The following is a 24,853-nucleotide window of genomic DNA, read 5'->3' as shown; positions in this document are numbered from 1 at the left end:
GCTTCAGAGGAATATTTTCAAATAGCATTGTACTTGTTGTGTTGTCATTGAATTGTTTAACAAGTATTGAACCTCTGAGTGCGTTCAAGGTAGAAAAATGATTTACAAGTTGTTTCCACTTATATTATTACTCATTTCCATGGCAACTGTTAAATATGTTTCCATGCAGTATACATTCACTAAATAGCACTGACAAGTTCTTGTTCAAAGTCCTGAATAGGTAGATGCTCTTAAGTAAAATACAATTCACCAACTGTAATTGTTCAATTCTATGTACTCTGTCCACTTAATCCAAAGACAGTCTTCTACCTGAAATTATTATCTAATGAGTGATATAATAAAACATTTCTTTTGCAGTTTGATGAAAAGCAGAAGAGTAACACAATACTATACAAAAATAGAAAATGCAGTGCAGATAATGAACGACCTTCCATTATTGTTCTTGCTGCATCTTGAGTGCTTTGCCGTATTTCATATTAAATAAAAAAAAAGATGCACTATTTGCAATACTAAAAGGATGATATTTTGACACAAACCCACTTAGTAGTTATGCAGCAGCGGCTGATTCATCATCTCGGTTTGATGTAAATTTGATCTCTAGAGTGCCGTATTTCAGGTTTTTTGTACTTCTGTAATATTTGACATTGTTTCCATCATGCTGTATATATTTGGGCAGATACAGAGGATGAATCCACAACATTGTGGTCCAAATGTAAACGGTTGACTCTGGGAAATTAATAGAAATGAACTCATCTTTATATAAAAAAATAATAATACAGATAAAAAAGGCTGTGCTGTGACTGTGCAATGTAAACATGTTGATGCAATTAATTTAATATGAACCCTTTGGCCTTACACAGTAATTGTGATCATTGATCGGTGTGTCTTTGGCATGGAGATGCCAATTCATCCATCCATTTCCGATACCCCTTAGCCTCGTTACAGTAACAGATGAGCTGATTCCTACTTCAGCTGTTATGAAACTGATTTGGTCACCAGCCAATTTTGGTTCAGTATTCACGCTGATATTTCCCCATCTATGTAAAATGTAAGCCTTTGCCAAAAATGTATTAGAACTAGTTTAGAAATATGGAAGGAAAGCAGATTGCCTGCTGAAGACTCACACATGCAAACCCCCATTAGAACCCAGATTTGAACTGAATGTGCCAAATACATTGATACCAGTTCACATATAGTCTGAAATATAAGAAATGTACAGAACAACACTACTTCGTCTTATGAATTAAGTTTCCCATTCTATGAAAGAATTTCTCAATCTTATTTTCATGGTGGCCTCTTCCCATTCGACTGTGTTCAGTAGGCGTGTTTTTTGTTTTCTCGATTGAGCTGTAAGCTGAATGTTTCTTTTGTACTGAACAAAATGGCTCAAATCTACTGTAAAGGCGATTGTCAGCTTTTCTGTCTTTATTCCAGCTCAGGACATCAATTTCAGGCTTTGGCTTTTTGTCATCAACGCTGAGTTTTCTTTGTGATGTCGATTCAGATGAACGCTGACTTGTATGCCGGTTTTCCTCAGTCTCGAATCTTGGTTTGGAGTATTTTTCTTTGGCCTCCTGCTCCTGATACCCTGGGAATGAGTTTCTCTGATCAAGTTCTGCCTCACTCTCTTCATCAGCTTTGATAGTATCTGTGCTGTCCTCTGACGTCACACTTGCCGTTTCTTCACTTCTGACTCGTTCCTCCTTCTTTCCTGGTATGTGCAAAAATGACCTAATCCGACTGGTGCTTTTCTTTAAAAAATGCTGAGAGCCTATTCTACTGGATTTAGCCGTCGAATCCATAGAGCCTACACCCACGCTTGCAGCAGACAAAGTTCTGGACGGAGGCTCCTGCCAAAATGAAGTACTGGGGTCTTTTGTGTCTGTCATGCTTTTGACATCATAATGAGAGACAGATCGCTGATCCTCTTTGAGATTTGAGCCATATCCACTATGCTTCATGTTGATTGAAGCAGAGCCTCGATCTATTTGCATCTGAGTAAAAGAGCCGTACATTGCACCTGAAGAATCCGGCGTGTATGCAGTGTTGGATCTCGGATCTGCCAGACTGTGTCTTTTGTGCCAATTGTCAGTGAACGTGTCTGGATTTGTAACCAGCTGCCCTGACTTGACACTCCCTAAACTGGCATATGATGGTAATGAACTCTGGGAATTGTTACAATCATCCAAAATCTGCAGGCTTTTTCTCTTTATTCGAAATTCTTCCTGGATTAGTCTATTGCTTTCTTGTGCCAATGTTGGATTCCATTGCATTGAGGAGTAGCGCATTGGGTTGTAATGTGATGATGAGCGACTATCAACCGAGGGTGTGTTGTTTATTTGTGACGTGTGTCCAATGTGGTCTGCCATGGTGGGCCTAAAAACATGAGAAGACCTCATTCTTGCCGCCATGAAGCTGTTAGATGGTTCATACTGGTCCAAATAGTCAGACGGGTCCCCAAATGGTATGTCAGGATTTTGTAGGTACGACTCGATCCTCAATGTACGCATGAATGACTTGGATGTTTTCTCCAGCGTTGGCATGTTTTGTTGCACAGAAAGAATTCTTTTGTCATTGCCATTGTACGTTTGACGAAGTTTTTGACTTCGATAAATCGGGGGTACTAAGTAAGAGTTATCCATTGGATAGTTGTTTGTTCCAAGTCCTGTTTCCCGGCAAATATTCCAGTTGCTTGCTCTGGCTCTGACGTTTTGTGGGATGTGTCCATCGTGTCGTTCTCCGGCATAGCTGTGCCTTTTTAAGTAGTTATTTGACTCTGGCGACAGATATTTGTACATGTGGTTTTGCAAGCCAAATTCATGTTCATTCAAAGGTACAAAATGATTATCGTTGTAATCTCTGGCATACACATTCCTCTCACAAGTCTTCCTGTAGACAGAGTCCAACGTGTGCCTCAACTGGTCACGCCGATCAATCGTTTGTGTGGATTGAGATGGATATTTTGTCCAGACCGGCAGTTTAGGTGGTTCATTAGAGGGTAGAGAATCATTGGGTTGGCTCAACTCATCTGGCACGGTCGACCTGGCGTATAATGTTCGGAACTCCTCATCGTAAGTCCTCACTAAGTGGCCCGTGATGACCTGCACCATGCTCAAATTGATCTTCGTACACGACCAAGTAAATCTGCAAGAAGAAAAAGCAAACATTAAGATTCCTTTCAGTTTTATTACTCAATAAAATTGTATTACTCAGTTAATGATATTTTTTTCTGTCCCATGCAACCATTGTATTCACCTGTAGGAGCCATAAATCACTGTATGACAGTCAACCAAAAGAAATTTCTGTTCCATTGCTCCATGAAATTTAGTCCCTGAGCGGCACAAATAATCTTCACCTTTCACAGTGCGAACCCTCATGTTCTGGGGGTGAAAAAAATGAAACAGTGAGTCAACTTGCCTACACACTGCTATCACAATAGCGATCGTCATTCACACTTTAATCCCTTTCCACACATCTGTAGGTGGAGTGACAATACGCTTGAATTTCAAGTGTGCCAAAATCACCTTGGGGGAAAGATAGTTATTTTTGGTTCTTTTTTATCATCATTATTTTTATTACTCCTAAAAATGTATCAACAAAAGAAAAAACACCCCGTAAAAAAGGCAAAAGCAAGAAATTAAGCCAATTTAAGCAAAAATTCGGGGCTTTAAGGAGGAAAAAATAGATATTTTTTAATGTTTCAGCAGAGAAAAGGCATTAAGACAAGGCATAAGTGTATTAAAGTCAAGTGATTGAATTATACCACAATTTGCAGTGTGTGCTTCCAAATGATAGCCTCACAAACTCAGTTTAGGAAAATTTTGTTTACTTTTGTCCAATACCTAATATACAGCAGACTGTAGATTCAATGCATTTCCAATAGCACCCAATATAAATAAAGACATTTCAGGGAATGGTCAGCAGTATTTGTGATACATGAAGGTTTTGTTAATGTCAATGTTTACATGGAGAGAGTCATCTTTTCTCCAAGCAAGATAAAAACAGTGATGTTATCAGTGGTGGCAAAGCACATTCTCTCAAGTATTGGTGGAAAATCAACAATCTCAGTTCGATATTTTTTAATGAGAGATTTTGATCCAAGCTTTTTGTTCTGTGAGGACTTCACTACTATTGAATATAATACGTGTGAAGGCTTGTTGCATTATAGAGACCCTTCTATCACTATTTTTAAACAGCCCGTGTAATTGCCCGAGTATGTTTTACTGGTACTACACCCTTTATTTATGAGAATAATGAGAACGCCAAGGATATAGGCAGAACAAATGACAAGACCACACATGAAATGGACTGAGAAGGACTCAACAAAAACAAGAAAGGCAGATGTGCCTTAGCTAATAAGAGAAAAGGTAAAAAAAGTGAAAGCATCCCTCCTGGTTTCCAATAGTTGGCTGGGGTAAGCAAATATATATGTATATATATTGTTGTTATTGGAATCACTTACACGTAGTTGTTGTAGTTTTACATCTGAATTCTCAGCGGCTGTGAGGAAGTGTTTCAAGTGGTAGTCATCCAACAGCACATAGACAGGAACTCCCCGAATAGAAGCGTCAACAATTTCTTTCAATATATCGACATCCGTGAACATGTCCATCACTATAGCGATGACCTGTAAAGATCAAGTGAATAAATAATATCAGCATCTTTTTGGTGAAGGAAGTTCCTCAGGTAGCTTACATGTGACTAACCCTGGAGCTGAATAACACATCTGTCCGTATAGAATGACAACTGTTCTCGTCAATCAATGTCTATACAGACCTGAGTTGATTTATCTTGAGACTAGTCATTTGTCATTAGCAGGGTTCAAGTTTACAAGTACCTGTGCAGGTTCACAAACACGCCCAAGGCAATTTAGAGTTTTAAGTTTCAGCAGTATTGGATGTGGAAGTAGAAATACCACAAAGTTCTGTTTGGCTCAATAATTAAACTCAAAAGACTGTAAGAACAATAGTTTACTTGTTAAAATTCCCATATTTTGCAACTTGGAGTTTCTTGTATATCTAAAAACAAACTTTTCCCTTTCATTTTCATCATAACCTGAATATTTGTTTGTATGTAGAGGTACTGCAGAATTGATTTAACAGAAGTAGTTTGACTAAACACTAAACATTAGCTAGTCTAGTCGTTGTCTCGTCCTCTTTTGTGAGGCATAAATGGGTGCAGCTAGAACATGTGTCTACTTGAAAAATAATACAAAGGGTTGACCATAACTGAGTCAGCCTTATTATGCAAAGTTAATTTAGTAGTAGTAGTAGCAGCAGCAGTAACGTGTTCCCACACTATTGTGATGACAGAAGTTGTTAAACTGGATTTGGTCCATAAAATTGTCAGCACACACTCCCTGCCATTGTAATTTGGAGGACCACAGAGCCTCGGGATGATAACAAAACCCACTTGTTCTGTAAAATCATCTTTTTTTTTTACCTGTCTTGCATCCCGGATGTGTTTCAGAATGACATCTTTAATATTCGGACAGTTTGGTCGTGGGGGATGATAAAGAAGATCTATATTTGTCTGTAGATTTTCCCGCATGGCTCCCGGCCATCCCAATTCCAGAGTGGGAGCATCCGAATCCGAGAGGACGGGCCAATATGTCCCGGAGGAGGATTGGCTGTCCAATGGGGTTTGGATTTCCTCTACTTGGGTCTGCTGTGGAAGCTCTTTTGCGTTTGATGTGATGAAAACAAGTTCCTCCTCTGACAGAAAGCTTCCAATGTGTTCTCCTTTGATGAAATCTGTGTAACTGTCTCGTCCCCCGCTCACTAGGCAATCAATGGCCAGACGATATGCCTCCTTGTAGTGGGTTTGGACAAAATCTCCTGTTTCATGTTCTCCCCTCAAGGATGACAGCGAAGAAAAATGGGACGAGTTCATTGCGTCAGTCATCCTTTCTGGCATCTGTTACATAAAATTAAAAGTCAGAAATTAAAACAAACAAATCAAGTCAAATAAAAATAGTGACATACTGGGGTAAGGAAATGTACTATATAATGGTTTAATCACAGTTTATGGAGAACCAGTTGGTTTCCTTCACAAAAGATAAAGTACTTATTTAGTATGTTTATTATTTATGACTACACAGCAGGCATTTTTCTCCGCCTCTATTCTGTTCGTGATCCCAAAGTAAATACAACCAGTCTGTAATTATGCTTTTAATCACATGTTTCGTAAAAACAACTAAACAAGTCTGATGGTTTGAGTATTCCCAGAGAGCAGAACAGGAAATTAATGTGGACGAATTGATCGAGGTTAGCTTCACAGGCATCACAAACACTGTTGGTGAGATTTGGTAACATAGATGAGCAAAGGCCAATATTTAATGATGAGTACAGTGTAAAGAAAAGCCTCTGTTAGGTTTGAACATGTCATTAAAACCTCTTTGTGCTGATATTGTTCTTTACATGGGTTGAACATGTGACGCACCGAAACTCCTTCAATTAAGACAAAAGCAACCTGCTCACCTGGTGACGCACACTGAGGGCCCTAGGGGCAAAAGTAATTGCTTTTTCATATGGTTATGTTCAACCCGGGATCATGTTTAATAAATAGATGACAACAGAAATTTACATCAAGGTGATGCCACACTGTTTGGCTGTTTTGGAATAAAAATATTGGAAGCTTCACTGGCACTTTAATTCCCTTTTTTAACTATTTATTTTGTCTATTTTTTTTAAAACACATGATTGGCATATTACATGAGCATCATAAATAAAATCCTGAAAATGTGAGAATTGCATCTAAAACACTGAATCCAAACATGATCAAGAAAATATGAAGTCCATAACTTACATTTGATTTGTGATAATCCTGCTGACTGTTTCCAAACACATGCCCATGTGGTTTATATAAAGGCAACTGCATAGTGATTGTGGTGAATATTTAAGGAAGCTATGGTCCCCCACCTAGAAGGCACAGAGAAAAGGAGGTGTCTGAGCATGATAAGCTGTCTTCTAACTGAGGGTGTGAGTTCCAGTTTTGACATGTAAACGGACGCTCTGCTTAGAAACTTGTTCACGGGCAACCATAAACCTGTTTGAAACTTTGAGCCACTCCTCTCATCTCTTTTTTTCAAAGTTCAGCCCCCTTCAAAATCAAAATGCTGACAGGACACAGGCATAAAATGAATGTGCATAAACTGTGCTAAAATGAGAAAAAAAAATGTAATTACTTGAATTGCTTCACTAGGCAGAGGTTTGAAATTTTGTCATCACAGTACTGTTTTCTTGAATATATTCTATGAATACCTGATAAATGGTTGGGTTTATTCTATAAGCATCAACAGGAGCCTCAGTAGCAATGTTATCTGCGGAAAAACAAAACAAATTAAATGCAAAACTCAATTTCAGTCATCTTGGTCCTTATTACAGGGGTGGGGTCAGCACTAAGGAGGTCTTTTGAGAAATTGTCCCCTTGTGTAACCTCGGCATTCCTTCACTTGGGGTGTGTGTGTGTGTGTGTGTGTGTAAGTGTGTTTGTGGAGGGGTGAAGGCTTCAATTACCCAAGACTGTAAGCTAGTCTACTCCCTTTAGGGCTCAATGCACCAAGAGGTCAGATAAATGTCTAATAAACTGAAAAGCTTGCTGAATATGCATTATATAATGTATGTTGTAAAGGCCTCTTATGTTGCAAATGACAACAGTGGAAAATTCCCTATAAATTTCCAATATTCCTGCAGCAATGTTTGTTTCCTTGTTTGGATCTTATCTAGTTTCTCTGTGTCTTAATCATCCAACCCTCAAGCATTTTTCAGGTCAGTTCCAGTTTACATGTCATGTTTGAGAAGCATTCAATTACATTTGGATACATGATGGCAGCATAACAACAAATAGATAGTTGGGGTTAGGATTAGGATTAGTATAGAACAAAAACATGCCCAGCGACTAAAAAACACTTGTAATTAGGAATAGGAAACATAAACTCAGTGCTGGGGAATAACTATCTCAAGAAAGTAAAAAAAAACAATGCAATAATGTACATCTGAATAAGTGTCTTTTAATTATAAATTGATCTGTATCATTATTTGTTATCTTTTATATGGCATCGCAATTGAATTCTCCTTGAATTAATCAGATGTGGAAATCCCCATTGTCATGGTGTAATTAAGCACTTCATAATCTAAATGAGCAAGCAAGAGCATTATTATAACCATTATTTCATTTTTTTCCATATCATTTGGAAAGGAAATGAGAGCAATTTTGATATTATACCGATATCATTATTGAATCACATTTAGATAGCGCAATTTAATTTTATATGAGACATCTTGGATACTTCAGAAGCAAATGCCTTTTTGGGTGTGAGAGCTTGAAACACCATCGATTTAGTCACAAGGGAGTATCATTTCCTGACGCGCTGACTCATCTTTCCCAGCATTTAATCGCATCATCAGCTATTTTATTTATTTATTTCTTTTAAAAATATTTTTACTCACAAAAGTGGGCAAGTTCTAGTTTGTTGTTTGCTTTGTTCACTCATGAATGAGAAGTTCAAATAGATGCCAAAGACATTTAGTTTATAGGCTAATAAGATTTCTTTAATACTCCCTTTGTGATACTTTGCCAAATATCATGCTGAGGCACAGCAAATTCTCACAGAGTTGATAACTATTGCTTACAGATGATGAGGAGCTTGTTGAGAGATTATCTACAATTGCAAACAGGGGGATGTCCGCAGAATCAAATTACAGACTGAAAAAGTAAGTACAGGATCAGATTTCCCCCAGTGGACATGCTTTTTTAAGAACAGGCGTAACCGGATTGTAGCACATGGCGACATCCTGCTCGATGGTTTGTAAACAAGCATTTCAACCTTGATGTCAAAGCTCAAGCCTCCTAGAATTATCTCCTATTAAACTCTAACTGAAAAGTCACACTCTCATGAAGGTTTTTCTTACGTAATATTTAACTATTTGCATGCTATTGACAGGCAATAGAGTTCCAACTAATTGGGCTATCAATGCTCATCTTTCTGTATAATAGATGATATCTTTTTCTTTAAGAAATGTTAGTTATTTGGAGCAGGTTTGATAGGGTGACAGATATAAGGAGTTTCTGAACAATGAACTTTATCCCTACTTATCATAGTATTATTTATAGTTCACTTTGACACAGCTTGGAGAGATCTTGTCTTTTTGAAGAAATAAGATAAGGATCACCTATTGGAAAGATTCCCATGTGAGATCATCTGGTGTTTGAAGTGATGTTTTAAAACATTCAGTTCATGACAATAGCAAGATCAAATAAGAAGTTAAAAAAAAAAGAAGCAAGCACATTTTTCTCACTAAACTTTGTCAATTTCCCAGTCTTTTTACCCCAACCCTGAAATTTAGTATCCTAGCAAATCTCAAATATGTTTGCAAGTGAATTTGAATGTAAAGAAACAAAATCTGGCATTTGAATGTTAAATTACAACAAGATTATCTTGAAGTACAGTTCGCCAAATGCACTGGATTATCTTGAGGGCTTTAATCAGTAACACCTGCTGCAAATGACTAGAATCAGATTAAAATTTCTCTTTTAAAGTTGCTGTTTGAAGGTAGTCTAGATCTAGGTGTATCATTTCATCTTGCAAGCATTAAAGTCTTCAATTCTTGTATTTTTTTCCTGTATGGTCAAAACATATGCTTTTAATTGATGTATGTCCAACTAACAAGTACAAGTACCCCATTAAAAACTAAATTAAAATACCACCCTAGTCTTAAATGCAAATGTATTGAATTGTATTGTGTATTGTGCTTTAAAATTAAATAAAGCTGAACTTATTTCAAAATTTCAACAGTCCAGGCCATTGTAAACTAAATAACAGGTGTCTGTACATTTCAAGTTGCAATATTTAACGCATATACCAATATATAAAGAACTAAATAAATTCCTATTGGATGGTAAATGATTAGTGATTAAGAATGAAAAGTTAATCTGTGAAATTCAAATTCATTGTAATTGTAGGCCTAAAAACTTTCTTCTTGTCCCCACTCAACATCAGCCTAATCTTCCTTTATAAAATGTTCTATCATTTTTCATTTTAATTAAAACATGCCATTGGCTAAAAAAATGTGGTCTGCAAAATGGACCTGGGGCATTAAATGTTCAAATGGAAGATTAGTTTTCTAATTTAATTATAAAATGCCACTCTGTGTGGAGGAACACGTCTATGCAAATAAATTTTAATTCTAGGTTTGCCTCTATTGTCTTGTACTTGTCAAGATAAAATGGATGACTAAATTGCATATTGGACATCTTGCTTCAGTGGAGTTTTATTGTGTATTAAGTGTGAAACCATGCTAACAATGGGCACAACAAAAATAAATGGTTCTCTATAATAGATTCCGTCTGCATGATAAAAGCAGCATTTTCTCTTTGTTGTGAAAAATTAGCAATGTCTGACAGTTTTACAAAATAAAATTTGACCCGTGAGTGATTCAAAGTGTGCAACTATTGACAACTGAGGGACATTCCACATTATTACAGGCTAATTTAAAATAAGATGATTTTCGACCCATTCTGCTCCATTGACTTTGATAGCAAAAGTTTAAATCGATTTCATCCACATTTATTTGTCATCAAAAAGTTAGCCAATGACATTAATTTGTAGCTGTATCTTGAATTCCATTAGTGTTTGATGTTTTTTTACTTAGATGTCACAAGGGTCCGAGCATAGAGTGTTGTAGGAATCCTCCTCAAAGTGAGTGATGGAGCCTTCAGGCTCAATGATCTGCAATTCACACACAGCAAATGGACTTCTTTCAGATGTCCTCTCTGCGTCCATCCTTTGACTTTTTTTACTTGTGTGACCATTCATTCCTCTTTCTTCTAGGCCCACACTTTCCATCTGAAATGGAAAAGAACACAAAATGCTGTGCAATTAGGGTCAGCGGTTGAATTGACAGCAGGCTGCTTGAATGTCTCGTCAATCAGATTCAGGTCCCCCGAGTCTTTAAATAAAGTTGCTTTCTATTTGCACTTGACATTTAAAGTGGCTGTCCCCACTGTGAAATTGCTTGAAATGATATCCTTACGCTTCTTCCCATCTATTCAGGTTTCTGTACAGAATGCTAAATTAGGCCTGTATTCATTATCTCCATTTGGGTAAAGACTCAAAGGTCATGTTCTGATAGTTCGCAAGATGAGGAGAAAACTAGAATTTGAAAAGGTGTATACAGTTTTGGTAAAGGTGAAAATTTTATTATTTGGAAATATGTGAACGTAAACAGTAAAAAATCAGCAAGTTGACACATTAAAATTCCCTTTAATATTTGTTTTTTTTACCTATAATTTATTTCTACATCTATCTGATACTGTATAATTTGCATGTATTCATTAATATATACTGTACAATGTATATGAGTATACCCCAAATTCCAATAGCATTCCTGGTTAAAAGAAAATCAACTTTTTTAAAAAAAGGTAATATACAGTATATAATTTGAACCTTAGCATACTTCCACCCACATTTCAATGTCATGCTCAACTAAAATACTTCAAATCTATCAAGTGGACTTTCCAATTATATATTCAATATTAAGAATATTCAGATACAGATGGACCAGTCTTATTTACCTTATAGTTTGGTATAGGGTGAACAAATATTTACCTCTAAACTATCTTTTGGGTGTATGTAGAGAAGAAAAATGCTGCTTTTCTTACCTTAGATGCAGAGTTATTGCTTCTTTGGAAGTGATGGGAATCTATTTCTATAAGTCGATGGTGTCGATATTCTTCTCCATATTTTTCTGACAATCCCAGATGGGTTTTTATTGGGTAAATAATCCCAGGTGTTGTCTGAAAATTCACAAGATGTGATAAAAGATAACACACTTATTTGTAATTAACCAATCTGTATTTTTTTTTTTAAAAGGCTGTACATTAATGATTTGAATGCCATCTACCTTCTTGGACTCCATTAGTCTTCTTTTATTATGTGCTGATGAATGCATGCTGCATAAAGATGCCTGATGATAATAACATGAAAAAAAAAGTCAATAGAAACAGCTACATTCATGCAAGTAAAAAAAGTAGAAAAAAAATGAAAAGAATACACAAGCAGATTCAAGTCGGATGGATGGTGTCGGCTCCATTTTGTCCAATATTAACGGATAAGCACACTAACACACACACACACACACACATACACACTCTCAGAAAAAGTATTATGTTTAGATATTCTATCTGATGTATGTGGTTGTGGAAAAACAGCTTCATTCCATGAATAGACATTAACTGAATTTACAAGAATAAAACTAAACCTGCATTTTTTTAACGTATATTTTTCAGTTTCCAGAAAATTGTAAATGCAACATCTCACATTAGCAATTTTATTCACATATATTTACTCTGCTAGGTTCCAATGCCTCTTGTTGTGCAGTCAAAACCAGAAGTTGTTCTCATTTGAATTTTTTATGTGTCACCTTCACGTTTCAGCACATCGGAGTCAAGAAGCCAAGAATCCCATGGACTTAATGTATCCGTTTCTGCAAAAGTTATGTTATCGCCGGCTGTGTTTTAAAATGCAATTTCCGTATTTTCAAGTCAAGGCCTGTATTGTGTATCTGCACAGTATTGCCATCTGCTTAGTACTGCCCAGCATGCTTACCTAAGCCACCTTTGAGGTTGAAAAAGTATTCATTTTAAATTCTAAAACTCTATTGTGCATTCTTCTCTCATGTTGGGTAGCTGCTTCTACTTCTATGTGTTTTTATCAGCCATAAAAAGTACACCACAGTATTTATTTACTTCACCAATACAGTATTATTCTTTCTTTTCCATCCAATTGGACAAAACAGAGAAAATTGAATCTAATCAGATTATCTTTTTTTTTAAACTGGATGAAAACCAACATGATAATCTATAATATTTCCTGATGTTTTCCCACTTTCTAATTTTCATGCCTCATATAAAAATATTGATTCATATTAGAGTGAGAACTGCAATTGTACTTACATATTTGGTTTCACGTCCTAAGGATTTATTCTGTAAAGACATAATATAATGAATGTCACAATGAGATAAAAGGTTATTAAATACTAATATAAAAAATTCTGTGCTTCTTTCAAAAGTTCCTATTCTCCAGTTAAAGCCTGAGGAGCTATTTTTAGACTTAGATAAAAGAATGCACATGTTCCTATGCGCACACACACACACACACACACACACACTACTGATGACTACAAGAAGGTTCCGTCTTTTGATCAATAATGAACAGATAGCTTCAATCATCATCCTAATGATTACACAGCTAAAATTCCCTTTTATCTCATTATTTTATTAGGAAACATTACCTCAACCCAACTACTTTTTCCTTTCATCCAATATTTTCTGTTCAGAATTTCTAATTAATAAATGTATTTAATATAAAATATTATGCCTAGTGCTTTCCAATCCACTTCATATATTCAACTATTTTTAAGTCGGTACAGACACAGCCAGTCACTGACCCATAAAAAAACCTTTCATAACTCTTCTTCTTTTCAAAGGCAATCTGTCTACACCTCAATGAACATGAATACCCCAAAAAATACAATAAAAGGTACCATTCTACCTTTTGAGGGGAAAAAACCCAAGAGTTAAAGATAGCAACAGAATATTACCCATCATATTTGTTTGGATTTCTCTGAACTATAGAAAATATTTGCCAAAAAGTTCTCCCCAATCAATAAATGGGCAAAAGTACACAGACAGGATGCTCTATATTCTTTTCAAAAGGCAAATGCCGGTGTCTTTGATCTTCCATTTTTTTTCCCCCATTCGTGATAACCTAGATGGCTTTTTCCTCTGACATTTTGAAATGAAAATTGTCATCCCTGTCTCCTAAAAAGATGCAAATCAATTTGATGTTGCTCATCTGTATTCTCATATGAAATCAAATGTCCAGATGTGAATCAATCACATCTGGTTTATATAACTCAATTTCAGCAAAGGACCTAAACATGCCAATCACCATAAGTGGTTATCCACTAATTAATATTATGCATGATTTCAAGAGGAAGGAATCACAAAGGACTGGACCCACTTTACCTGCAGACTCTGATCTGTCCTTGACATCTTGGATGACGTTTTGCTCTAAAACAATATACACATAAACATCTTTTATCAACAAAATAGCCAGTTACAATTGATCTGATTGGACAGAACCCACCGGAGGAGAAGAATTTGCCAATATCTCGTCAATAGCTGCATACAATTCTTCAGATTGCTGTCGGAGTTGAGCGGGTGAGCGCATCTAATAATCACATAAAAAAATGTATGCAGCTCAATTCTACAACATCAACTGTACAAATGTTTAATGACGGGTGAACAGGTTACCTCAGCGTGGGTGTCTTCATCGTTTGTGACATCTCTTTTCAAGAAGTTCTCCCTCTCCACCTGCTCATCTATTAACTTTGAATGTAAAGCACAGTGGATGCATTTAGATAGCAATCATCCTTAAGTGATTATAGTTTGAGCCCCCCACCACATCACTAATGTGTAGTCAGGTGTTACTTGGTTCTTAGAAAAGACCTCATTGCAACATCACATGATGGAACACTTAGAGCATAATAAGGTGCTTAGATAACAATCATTGAAAGTACCTGCTGATCCAAGAGAATCGTGTTTGTAGGAATCGCAGCCAGTGATTTGTAGCTTGACTTAATCTTGTGAGTCTTTGGAATGCAGAGAGAGTAGAAAAACATGCATTTGAATTCACAATTCAACTGAATAGTAACATATAGTAGTGTAAGACACTTAGTGGTTTTATCTGTTAGTGTTCCAGAACATTAATACACACATTGTGAACATAAATAATCCCTTCATTAAAGCACCTATTGGTCTGAATCTCAGTAACAGTAAAAGGAATAAAAGCAGCACGTAAAAATATATTTTTCCAAAATGTTCACAAGATACTGTAACATAAGCGTAAACAATGTCTATTGTCTTCAAAAAAGATTGATTTAGCATTTCCATAATCCAAAATTTATGTGACAAACATATCTTGGCAAATGCAGACTTGTAGTATCTGTTCATCTGTGTAGACTGTGCAGCTGTACCCAATGTTTTGATTGGCGAGCGCGTGACTGCATATAAAGTGCGAAATTTGAGTCAAAGAACAGCATGTGTTTTGTGAGCATGTTCAAGTGGTACACGTGGCAAGTGAAGTGGCTACCTTTCTTTTTTTGCCCTCTCTGTCAGTGCAGTCCGATATTCCACTCCCCGGCCTTGGGGAAGGCGTGGAGCTCAGGGAGAAACAAGGGGACGGCGTCAGGTCCCGAAATAGTACGGCGGGTGAGGGCGTTGGCGTGGGAGAGTTGATGGGTGAAGCCCACCCAGGAAAAGTATCCGGCGTGTAACGGGAATGTGTTAAGGTGGGCTGTTTGGGTGAATCTTGGGGTGATATACACCTGCTTGTAGTAAAGTAAGGGAGAGGTGATGTGGCGGTGCTAGCTGAGTGGGAATGTGATGGAGGGGAGAATTTGGTACAAGGGGAAGGGGAACGCAGTTGCTCAGAAAGCCATCGAAGCTTTAATAGGGAAGAGTTGGGTTGGGGGCTTTTTTGCACGTGGTAAGTGCTGGGTTGATGAAAAAAGGTTTTTTCAAAGTTGTATTCTCCTTTTCTGCTTGGGTACATTTGAGGGAACAGAGGCTCAAAAGGCTTGGACGTATATGATTGATCTTGTGTTATTTTTTTCAGACTCCACGGATCATTTTTGAGTCTTGATGTCGACGACCGTGGCGGTGGAGCGCTCGGTAGTACATTGCTCTTCAGTGCTGACGGCGAAACAACCTGTTCCCACTTTGGCATGATACTCGAGTGAATCTCCTCGGGGTACCTCTTAACCAGAGCGCAAGGCCCGCTGTGCTCATTAGCCAACTCTAGCAGGGGGGCTGTAACAGGCCTGCTGGGATCCCTAGGAGGAAAAGTTTGACTATCTAAGGATGCAGATGATGAAAACCGGGAGGAAAACTCTAGAGGAATGGAAGCTACGCTTGAGGCTGCTAAGCATGCGTTGCAGAAAGTCAGGGTCACTGGGTTAACTGGCCAGCAGGGGGTGTAAGGCCTCTGGAGAGAAGCCGATAGAACGGGTAGACGGCCTTTCCTCAGGATGGCAGTGAGGAGGGAGAGTCTGGTGAGAGGAAGTCGGTGCCGGGCAGGACTTGATTGTGGATTGACTGAAGCTAGGCTGTCGCATGATGAGAAACAGGACTGAGGGATGTGGAGCAGACTCGAGCCGGGAGCAAGAACGTGCTTTCGGACTTGAACCACAGAAGGACAGAAGATGCCAGAGAAGACCGAGGAGCAGGGGGAAACAGTGCGGCTGACAGAAATGGGGGAGGCCAAAGAGGAACGTGGCATGGCGGGCCAATACTTGTCTTTTTCCAGGTTATCGGAAAGGATGGACTCTCTGGAGCAAGTCGGTGTGAGGAAGACGGGTGGTGAACATGTGGAGTTTGCCATGCGATCCGACACGGGTGGCTCAGCAATAGAGAAATCCATGTTAGCCTCAGGAGTTCCAGAGGAATCGTGACCCCACTGCTGGGAAATGCCCCTGTGTTTATTAACAGTTGTCTCCATGGAGGCAGCGCCACTGTGTTTGGGTGTATTTTCAGTCTGGGCATTGACTGACGTAGAGGCTCGGGTGTAGTTCACTTGGTCCAATGGAGACTTGAGCAGATAAAAACAAGGGATTAGTTAGGCTGTAGATGTACATTTTAAACTAAAATCAGTTTAATTTTGTCAAACTGTTGACTTCAAATACTTTCAGGTTTACAGAAAATACAATGAAATATCAAGACTTCTATTTAATGCATTTTTAAAACATCCACAACATAAACTGTCAGGAATTTAGCTTTGCATTAAAACTAACAATTATAAATGATTATAGACCTTACCTCATTTGTCTTTGCTTCCGTTTCTTTTCCACTTTTCAGTGAATTCTTAATATAGATGATCTCCTCTTTGAAAATATTTCCATCAGACATCGTCTTGCCACTTGTAATGTTGTAATGTTGTAAGAGCCAGTAGAGTTCTATTAAGAGAAAGCCAAAGTGAAACAGAGAGTGAGACTTGAGAGAGCCATGAGTTGAACTTCAACAAGTCCTCTGAGCTCGGGGGCGTGTGTGTGATGTCAGCACACCACACGTTCCACACATATATAATTGACATGTAAAAGTCATGCCAATCCAAGTGTATAAATAAGCACTGTGCATTTGAAATATGCCTTTGATGCCGACTACTTCATTTCACATTTATAATCAAAAACACTTTTTTAGATATAAACAAATGACATCTCTCTATCAAAGTAGTTTATCCATTTTTTTAGAATACAACAACAATAACCAAGCATTCCAACTCAACTTAATAGCAGTGTACAGATGCCACACTTTACAAATAGTGACATATGCTCATTCGGAATGGTAATATAACTATTGTTTTTCTAAAAGATCACTGCCCATCATCGCCCCCATATTACTGTGCGTATTAATGAGCAGCTGACAGCCTCTCATCTTAACCGCTTTACATTCTGCCCACTCAATGGCAACATGCAACAAGAGCCGCCCACTATATGCTCATTTCAAATATAAACGTTTTGCTCACTTAATACCATTTAACATGCACTATTTCCATAAGCAATAAACACTGTTGCACACTGCGTTAATGACCAATATATACCGAAACACTGGCTTTATCTCCATTCAAATCGAAGGCTTAGAAACAGCACATTACCATTAATGAGCCTCCTCATTTATCTTTTAAGAAAGATGCCAAAATGCCAAAATCTCCCACAATGTCCTTCTACTTCTTCGACATGTTGTAGCGGTATCCTCCTTCTCTAGGTCCAATACACTATTTTCTGCAACCAATGAGAGAATTAAAAAGTTTGACTAAATCAAAATGCAAATACCGAAATTAATATATGTATGAATATGAACAATGACCTAAAAATCCAAGCACAGACTCCTCAATGTGCTACTTAATTCATCATATCTTGTAGTGTAATGATGTCCTTGCACCAAATTGAAGGCTAACTGCCCAAAAGGTTATTGTATAAATCATGAAAATGAAAAGGTTACATTTCTTTTCAGATGTAGAAGCACCAATTAAGGTTTAAAAAAAAAAGCATTAATGATGAAGATAGAGTTCATATTTAATTAGGATTTTACATTAATGTCTAAGTTAATATTGGCACACACTAAAAAAATGGTAGTATAGTTGACAAAAATTAAAGAGTTGGTAATATACAGTAATTCAATGTCATTTAATAATCCAACGCAATCAATAGCAGTGAAATATGGTCATTTGATGCTATTTTTCCAATGGAAAAGACGTCAATCACTGTCAATGGCAGTGAATGAGTCAAAAAGCACAATTCTAGAACAGCAGTAAGCATCAATATAAGCGAATAAGCTCACTGTCAATATTATGCAAGTTATGCAATCCAAACCTTTAGTTTATTTTCCTCTGAAGGTGGGCTGTTCCTCACAGTAGAATCGACAACTAATCCACCAACAAAAGATGAAAACATATGCTGGAGGGGTTTTATCGCTTCCACATGATCCTCAATTTTCTTTCTCAAATCAACTAGTACCAAGGGCTATTAAAATTAGAATAGATTGTGCCTGAAAAAAAAAATCGATATGTTTTGTTCATGTAAACACACCCAGTGATTTATTGCGAATTAGACTTGCCTGATTTGTTTTGGGTTTTCCCCCCTTGGGTGACTTCCCATATAATGCTTTTTTTATGGGTAAACAGATGGAGACTCTTATAAAAACCTTTAAAATGTACTCCCATGGTTGTTGACCAAAAAAACTGCATATTTGAAATGATTTTAAATTTTCCAATCATTTACTTAAGTTGCTTTTTGCGTAGAGGGTCAAGTTCCTGATGATTTTCATACCAACTCCTACCCCTCATCAAATTTTTGTATGAAGGATAATCATCCTCTTTGAACATCTCAAACAATTAAACTCTTCAGCACGCTTTTGCTAATTGCTTTGACGTGTAGAGCATGATGAGCTATAATTAGTTATCCTTGAAAAATGCCAATGTATGAAAATCCTGCGTATTTCCATGTATTCATTCCACATACATTTGGACAAAACCAAATATTCTTTCTATGTCACTGCTTCTTGAGATCTGTACAATTCTGGGGAAAAAGAAAATAGTACAATTCAAAGTGAGCACCTTTTTGTGTGTAAGGAAGTGAGCAAGATTATTGTATTGTAGTTGAATTTATTATATATTGTTATACGTCAATAGAGAGGCAATTCTTGCAACATTTACTGGCATTTCAAACTCCATACATAAAAGTTCCTTCACATCACAGATCGCGTTTAATGTTTGCAAGCTCGATTTGAAAAGCATTATACGTAACACAAGGATGTGTTTCAAACATAGCAAGAATCTCCAAGGGTTAACTGCTGCTTTCCCTTTGAACATCTCAAAAATATCCAAATCAAAACCGGCATGGTAGCTTTTAACTTCAAACTGTGCAGCGCTCCTTAGCAGATGCATCTACTTGCAGAAAACAACTGTTTTGATTTTTCATATTTCAATAAATAATTTCCATACATGTCAAATAAACATGATATAATTGAAGTGATAGCTTAGACTGGAGATATTTTTTACTGTATGAACTCAGAGCTTCATTTCCTATTGTGTTCTTGCTTGGAGGCTTGTTTTCTTCAATAGTGGATGACAGTGTCAAACGTTGTCACAACAACAGAGACTATGCCGAAGAGCAGGAAGATATTGATATGAAAATTTGAAAAAAAGTAAGTCTAATTGGGTTTAGAAACATGCAAACTGCTGAACAACATCTTCAAAATATGTTATGTCCTCAGTAGCCAAAGCAAAGTTGATAGTGAAATATTTCCTCTCTTGAATGTTTTATAGTGCCGAGTGTGCCATAGGTCACGTCGTCCCCATAGAGAATGTGCTCTGACCGTCCCATGTGTCAGTTCAACCAGTCCCCCATTGGTTAAACCATCTCTACTGGATCAGTTGGAACAAAAACCTGCACCCAGGTTTACCAAGCGCTACTCTAGTGCCATGGTATTGATTTAAGTAACAATAACACTTAGTAATATACATTTAGAGGGATATTTTAGAAGAATTATATAGTCTTTTGTTGTAAATATGTCTGGAAGTAAGAGATAGCCACATTTTTGTATTGAATAGTAAAGGTTTCTATTCCTCCTCTATAAATAATGTTCTTTTTTTAAGCTTATTGCCAGATTACAATTCTCTCTGTAACTATTTAAACACTCAATGCTTTTCCTTTGGATTGTGATGGGTCTCAGTAATAGCATAAATAATTGTGTGTCTCAGTTAGGTCTTTAAACCCCTTCCCCCACTGTGGAGAGGACACATAAATATAGCTCATAACCAACTGCTCTGATAGCAGTGGGCCTAGTGAGCACATGATATTACTCTCTTACACAAGCCAAAACGCTCAACTGTTGCCTTACTATAAATAGAAAGCTTGAAAACAATGTGTTTTGATTTTATTTTATTCTTTACTGAACCACATTGAGCACTTGCTTGGAGAAATTGCCACATTTTGATAAACTAAGCCATCCTGTTAGTTACTAAAGAACAAAACAGACAGACTCAAACTTGTTTTTTTTTTTCCTGGTGAAAGAAGGCTGTCTAATATTTGATGTGATGTATTCAGTTCATATGTCATCATAGAACGCAATATTTTCTCAGACTTGAATAATCAGTCAAAATGTGTTGGAAGAGCTGGTAATCATGGCTTTTTGTTTGGAAGCGCTTGCCACACAATGAGTTAAGTTATTTTTTTTTCTCCAATAAATATAGTTCTAAGGAATCAGCAGTGCATTTTAGGGAAACCATTTATATAATACTTCAAGTATGTTAAAGATAAACCTTATCAAGTTCAAGCCTTCTACAAAATCTGTTCATAAACGGTATGTATTTAACAATAATTTGTTTTTTATAAATCATGGCTTGAACACCATTATAGTGCCAACAGGGGGGCAATATGGCAGTTTAACTCCACTCAGCAGTCCGCAAAAACACTCAATTCACCATCATGAGCAGGTAATTGTGTGATAAGAAATAAGAAGATATATTTAAGGTTAGGGGGTATTGACTTGAGGGATAACTCGTAACTGCCGATGAAAGCAAATGATTGTTTTTATTTCTTTCTTTTTTTTTACTTGTGGAAAACCTTGAGGCGATACCACAGCTAGAAATGTGATAAGGAATACTGATGAAGCATTTGGCAATGTGTTCTCATCTGAAGTTTTAAGTTTCAATAGCAAATCAGAAATTCTCAACCCAATGGCTACTATCTTCCATAGAATCTTACTTTGGAAATTTTGTGACAGAGTCAAGCATCTTTTTCTAAGTGTCATGAACAGTGAAAAATTGCATATTATGGTCAGTCCATTGCCTGGTTGTTTATATTTACAGTCTTTATAAGAGCTCTTATTGTTAGTTCAGTTTGATGCACTGACAGATAGACGAAAGCTGAATACAATAGAGCATGTCAGAAAGCTGAATGGAAAAAAAATGACATCCAAGTGCTAAACCTGACCATGACATTAATGTATTTTTTTTTTAAAAAACCTTCTTTCATACACTAGATTTTTCTTTGTCTGTGTTTATGTGATTTTTTTAAGCAAATCATTCATTTTTTTTAGTCCTCAAAAACATATTAGTAAGTCAAATACATTTACATCAGTGTGAAACTATTAATTCATTTATTGTTTTGTTGACAATTTGTTCCATGTATCCTTACAAGTGTGTGAAGACAAAATTCTGAAGTGGATGCTAAACATTTAAGTACACTGCATTCTTCATTTCTTCACAGCTGCCCTTTTTCACGCCACTGCAGTTTCCCCCTCCCCTTACTATCGCAGCTCACAATCGCCTCCTTTTGCTTTACAGATTGGATGCTATTGGAATAAATTGTACCTACAATGATTTCAATCAAAATCCCTTTTATTTTTCTCCAAGTATATGCATGTACTCCATATAAAATTTCTCAAGGTATACAAGTCAAAGTCAGTCACATTCCAAAATACACAACCATGCCTTAATAGGTTATTTTTAAGTATTAATACCACACTACACATTGCCCTGTTGCACCCAAAACAGTCCTATCATTCCTTATCCTCTCCTATTGGTCGGTAGCTTTATCTCCTTCATAGTGTATTGGACTCTATATAAAATCCTCTGGCTACTCCCTGACTGAATCTATACTTTATATTATAGACTCTACTTAAAAAATACTTTGTAATACCAGTGAAAAAAAAATCAGCTGAAGGAGGGATTCCCTGAGGAGAATGTAATTATAGAAGGCCCTTAAGCTATATGTAACAACAACAACAACAGAGTGTCCTGCTGAAATTCAATTAGAGATTTGAAATCCTTAATGTGGACACCCCAGTGTGCTGCAAAGCAGGCGTGCTCACCTCAGTAAGATTTTTCCAATTGAATAGGCCGGTATATGAGATTGAGTGAAGCCTTGATCTCAGAACTGCGAGGCGGACATCTGGCCACTCATCCAAACTGCATAAAAATAAATAAATAAAGACATTGTCAGTAAAATTGTGACTCGACTTTGTGCTATAATTGAAAAAAATAAACCTTGTGATTCAGTTCAAATAATTTTTTAATGCAAAAAAAAAAACATGTCACTTAACCTTACTAAATTTCTCCAACTTGTGATTTGACCTATTACTAACCCGCCATTTTTTAAAATCAACTACCTATTGCAAATCTGTCAGCAATCCTTTCCTATCTCCATCTAAGAAAGTTTGGCTGTATTTTGTACAAAATAGTGTGGTTGTCAAATGAACAGTTGTCATGATAACCAAAAGTCAAGAAGGTGCTGCTTTAGCGGCATCTCTTCTTATTTCCTGAAGAGACCTGCATACGCTTTTAAATTATGGAAGAAAATAGCACACAAAATATATCTTACCTTCATTTTATGTTTATTTCCCTGAATCATTTCTCTTGGTCAAACCATCTGCTTGCAGCACATCTTCAAAACAGCCTGACAAAATAAACATTGAAAAGTAAAGAGACAAGAAAAAAAATAGGATGAAAATTCACCCATATACATAAGACAAACCCTTGTTAAGAAGTGGTTTGGAATTTTGGAATTCATGAACAAGTTGTAATGTAGTATTTTATTATTTCTATTACCTTTCAATATTTGCCAATTCTGCTGCACACAGTTTCCCAGTTTCCTCTGGCACATCTTTGGCCTCTAGCGTCATTCCAAGCCAAAAAGTCATCAGGTGGCGGACATTTTTTACCGTACCGAGCTTGGTCTTTCTTGCTGACCTGTGATCCTTTGTACATTACATTCTAGTAGTGCGACTCCCTGCGTTCCCTGCGAGGCCAGAGCTCAGACGGCCTCTAGGTAGGTCACTGCCTGCATGCAGAGAATATTGACCTGGAGGGTTACATGAATCTTGTATGAGTCAAGCCTTTCAACTTAAACATTATTATATACCATTGAGAGAAAAAAAAAGTGAAGAGCAGGGTTGGTTGTCACACTATAACTCCAACACCAGAGGGCATTATTGCAGAAAAAAAGTAGGGATGCCCAAACTAAGCCCAGTTTTCATTGGCATGATGAGCGTGAGGGTAACTCTTTTAACTTGTATGCCAAATTTTAGAATTAGAACTACATGACCCAAAATGTGATGTTCACTTTGACTTTTTGTAGCGGGGTTTGATTGTTTTTTAATGAGTAAAAACGGCCATTTGCCCGATATAAGCCTTAAATTGCACTGTCAGTCAATACCAAGCAGTAGAAAAGCAACTTTTTTCCTTTATATTTTTTCTAGCATGTTTCTTTCCAATTACAAAGTATACTATACCATACCATGCCATACCATACTATACAACATGAAAGGTGGAAGGTACCATTACCTGCACATAGTAAGTGAGCGACTCATGGGGAGTTGACTGCAAAACAGGCTTTAGACACTAGCTGATGGGGATCTTTGAACCGTGGGCACGGTCTCCATGGTGACCGTATCCAGTATTGGAAAATCCAGACGGCAAGAAATTTCCGTCCCTCAAGAGTGGCACTTCTCTGATGGCGAAATCGACGTGGGAAGCTATCACTCGACGTCACCTTGCTCTCCGTATCCTGCTGATAAGAAATGGAAAGACTTGTTTTTTGTTTTTTTACACTGAGGTCCATACATTATATGTACCCTTCTGTGTTGGAGTTCGAAGTTCCAGCAAAGTCATGAAAAGTGTGTAAGTACAGAATAAAATAGATAAACATAGAGATAATCATTATCTGAGGAGAAAGTTACTGAAAAAAAATGATAATAATCTCACTTTGGGTAGTTGCTCCAGTATCTTAAAGTGGTGACCCCCACATGCCATCAATACCTGGCAGGAAATGGATACCCCTGTGCAGAAAGGCTTTTTTTACCGGCAGTTGATCACCAAGGAGGTTGCCGTTTGATAGGGTTGATTCTCCATGGATCGGAGTCGAAGACCTGCTTTCAAAATGTGATTATTATTGAAGATATGTGATGAACTCTCATTGAAGGACACTTACTCCATACTGATTGCTATCAAGTGAGTTTAAAAGTCACATAAATGACAGCCAATTGATGTTTGGACTTTAATTGGTGCCACCTGAGGATCAGAGTAGAGTTTTAGGTTGAATCTAATGTGCTCATCGTTGAATTTAATTCAAATACATTGTGATTGTTCAATTTCTCATTACTTTATGACCAAAAGTCCACAATATACTGCCTGATTTCAACCCAGGTCCTTTTGAATTTCTCATTTTCATAGTTTTGAAATCCATTACCATTGACATATTCAGTTTCAAATGAGAGAACAAAACTGTTTATC

General features: G+C 37.1%; 2 protein-coding genes across 2 annotated transcripts; both read right to left on the bottom strand.

The window, feature by feature from the left end:
* Positions 1–109: 109 nt before the first annotated feature.
* fam83b (family with sequence similarity 83 member B) lies at positions 110–6,992 on the bottom strand. The gene is made up of 5 exons (XM_077729725.1): positions 6,808–6,992; positions 5,443–5,916; positions 4,463–4,627; positions 3,256–3,380; positions 110–3,144 (listed from the first exon to the last, which is right to left on the bottom strand). Exons 1-5 carry the CDS (start codon positions 6,877–6,879, stop codon positions 1,227–1,229), a joined length of 2,754 nt encoding a protein of 917 aa, XP_077585851.1. The 5' UTR covers positions 6,880–6,992; the 3' UTR covers positions 110–1,226.
* Positions 6,993–10,603: 3,611 nt separating this feature from the next.
* Positions 10,604–23,244, bottom strand: mlip (muscular LMNA-interacting protein). The gene is made up of 12 exons (XM_077730078.1): positions 23,171–23,244; positions 22,435–22,531; positions 16,879–17,052; positions 15,155–16,651; positions 14,583–14,654; positions 14,317–14,391; positions 14,150–14,233; positions 14,029–14,073; positions 12,955–12,984; positions 11,904–11,966; positions 11,662–11,796; positions 10,604–10,846 (listed from the first exon to the last, which is right to left on the bottom strand). The coding sequence occupies exons 1-12, from the start codon at positions 23,242–23,244 to the stop codon at positions 10,649–10,651; spliced, it is 2,544 nt and encodes an 847-aa protein (XP_077586204.1). The 3' UTR covers positions 10,604–10,648.
* Positions 23,245–24,853: the final 1,609 nt, after the last annotated feature.

The sequence above is a fragment of the Stigmatopora nigra genome, chromosome 12 (genome assembly GCF_051989575.1).
Source record: "Stigmatopora nigra isolate UIUO_SnigA chromosome 12, RoL_Snig_1.1, whole genome shotgun sequence".
In the NCBI taxonomy this organism is placed as follows: domain Eukaryota; kingdom Metazoa; phylum Chordata; class Actinopteri; order Syngnathiformes; family Syngnathidae; genus Stigmatopora; species Stigmatopora nigra.
This window is presented reverse-complemented; position numbering and strand designations above follow the sequence as displayed.

What these genes read in the sequence shown, in the direction of transcription:
- mlip (XM_077730078.1), bottom strand. Translation starts at nt 23,244, where the DNA reads ATGACGCTAGAGGCCAAAGATGTGCCAGAGGAAACTGGGAAACTGTGT. An exon ending in GGACAGATCAGAGTCTGCAG is followed by an intron (nt 12,985 to 14,028) that starts GTAAAGTGGGTC and finishes ATGTCTTTACAG; the next exon opens with AATAAATCCTTAGGACGTGA. An exon ending in GCAATAACTCTGCATCTAAG is followed by an intron (nt 10,847 to 11,661) that starts GTAAGAAAAGCA and finishes TTTCCATTTCAG; the next exon opens with ATGGAAAGTGTGGGCCTAGA.
- fam83b (XM_077729725.1), bottom strand. Translation starts at nt 6,879, where the DNA reads ATGCAGTTGCCTTTATATAAACCACATGGGCATGTGTTTGGAAACAGT. An exon ending in ACATCCGGGATGCAAGACAG is followed by an intron (nt 4,628 to 5,442) that starts GTAAAAAAAAAA and finishes TGATCTTTACAG; the next exon opens with GTCATCGCTATAGTGATGGA. An exon ending in GTGATTTATGGCTCCTACAG is followed by an intron (nt 3,145 to 3,255) that starts GTGAATACAATG and finishes TTCTTCTTGCAG; the next exon opens with ATTTACTTGGTCGTGTACGA.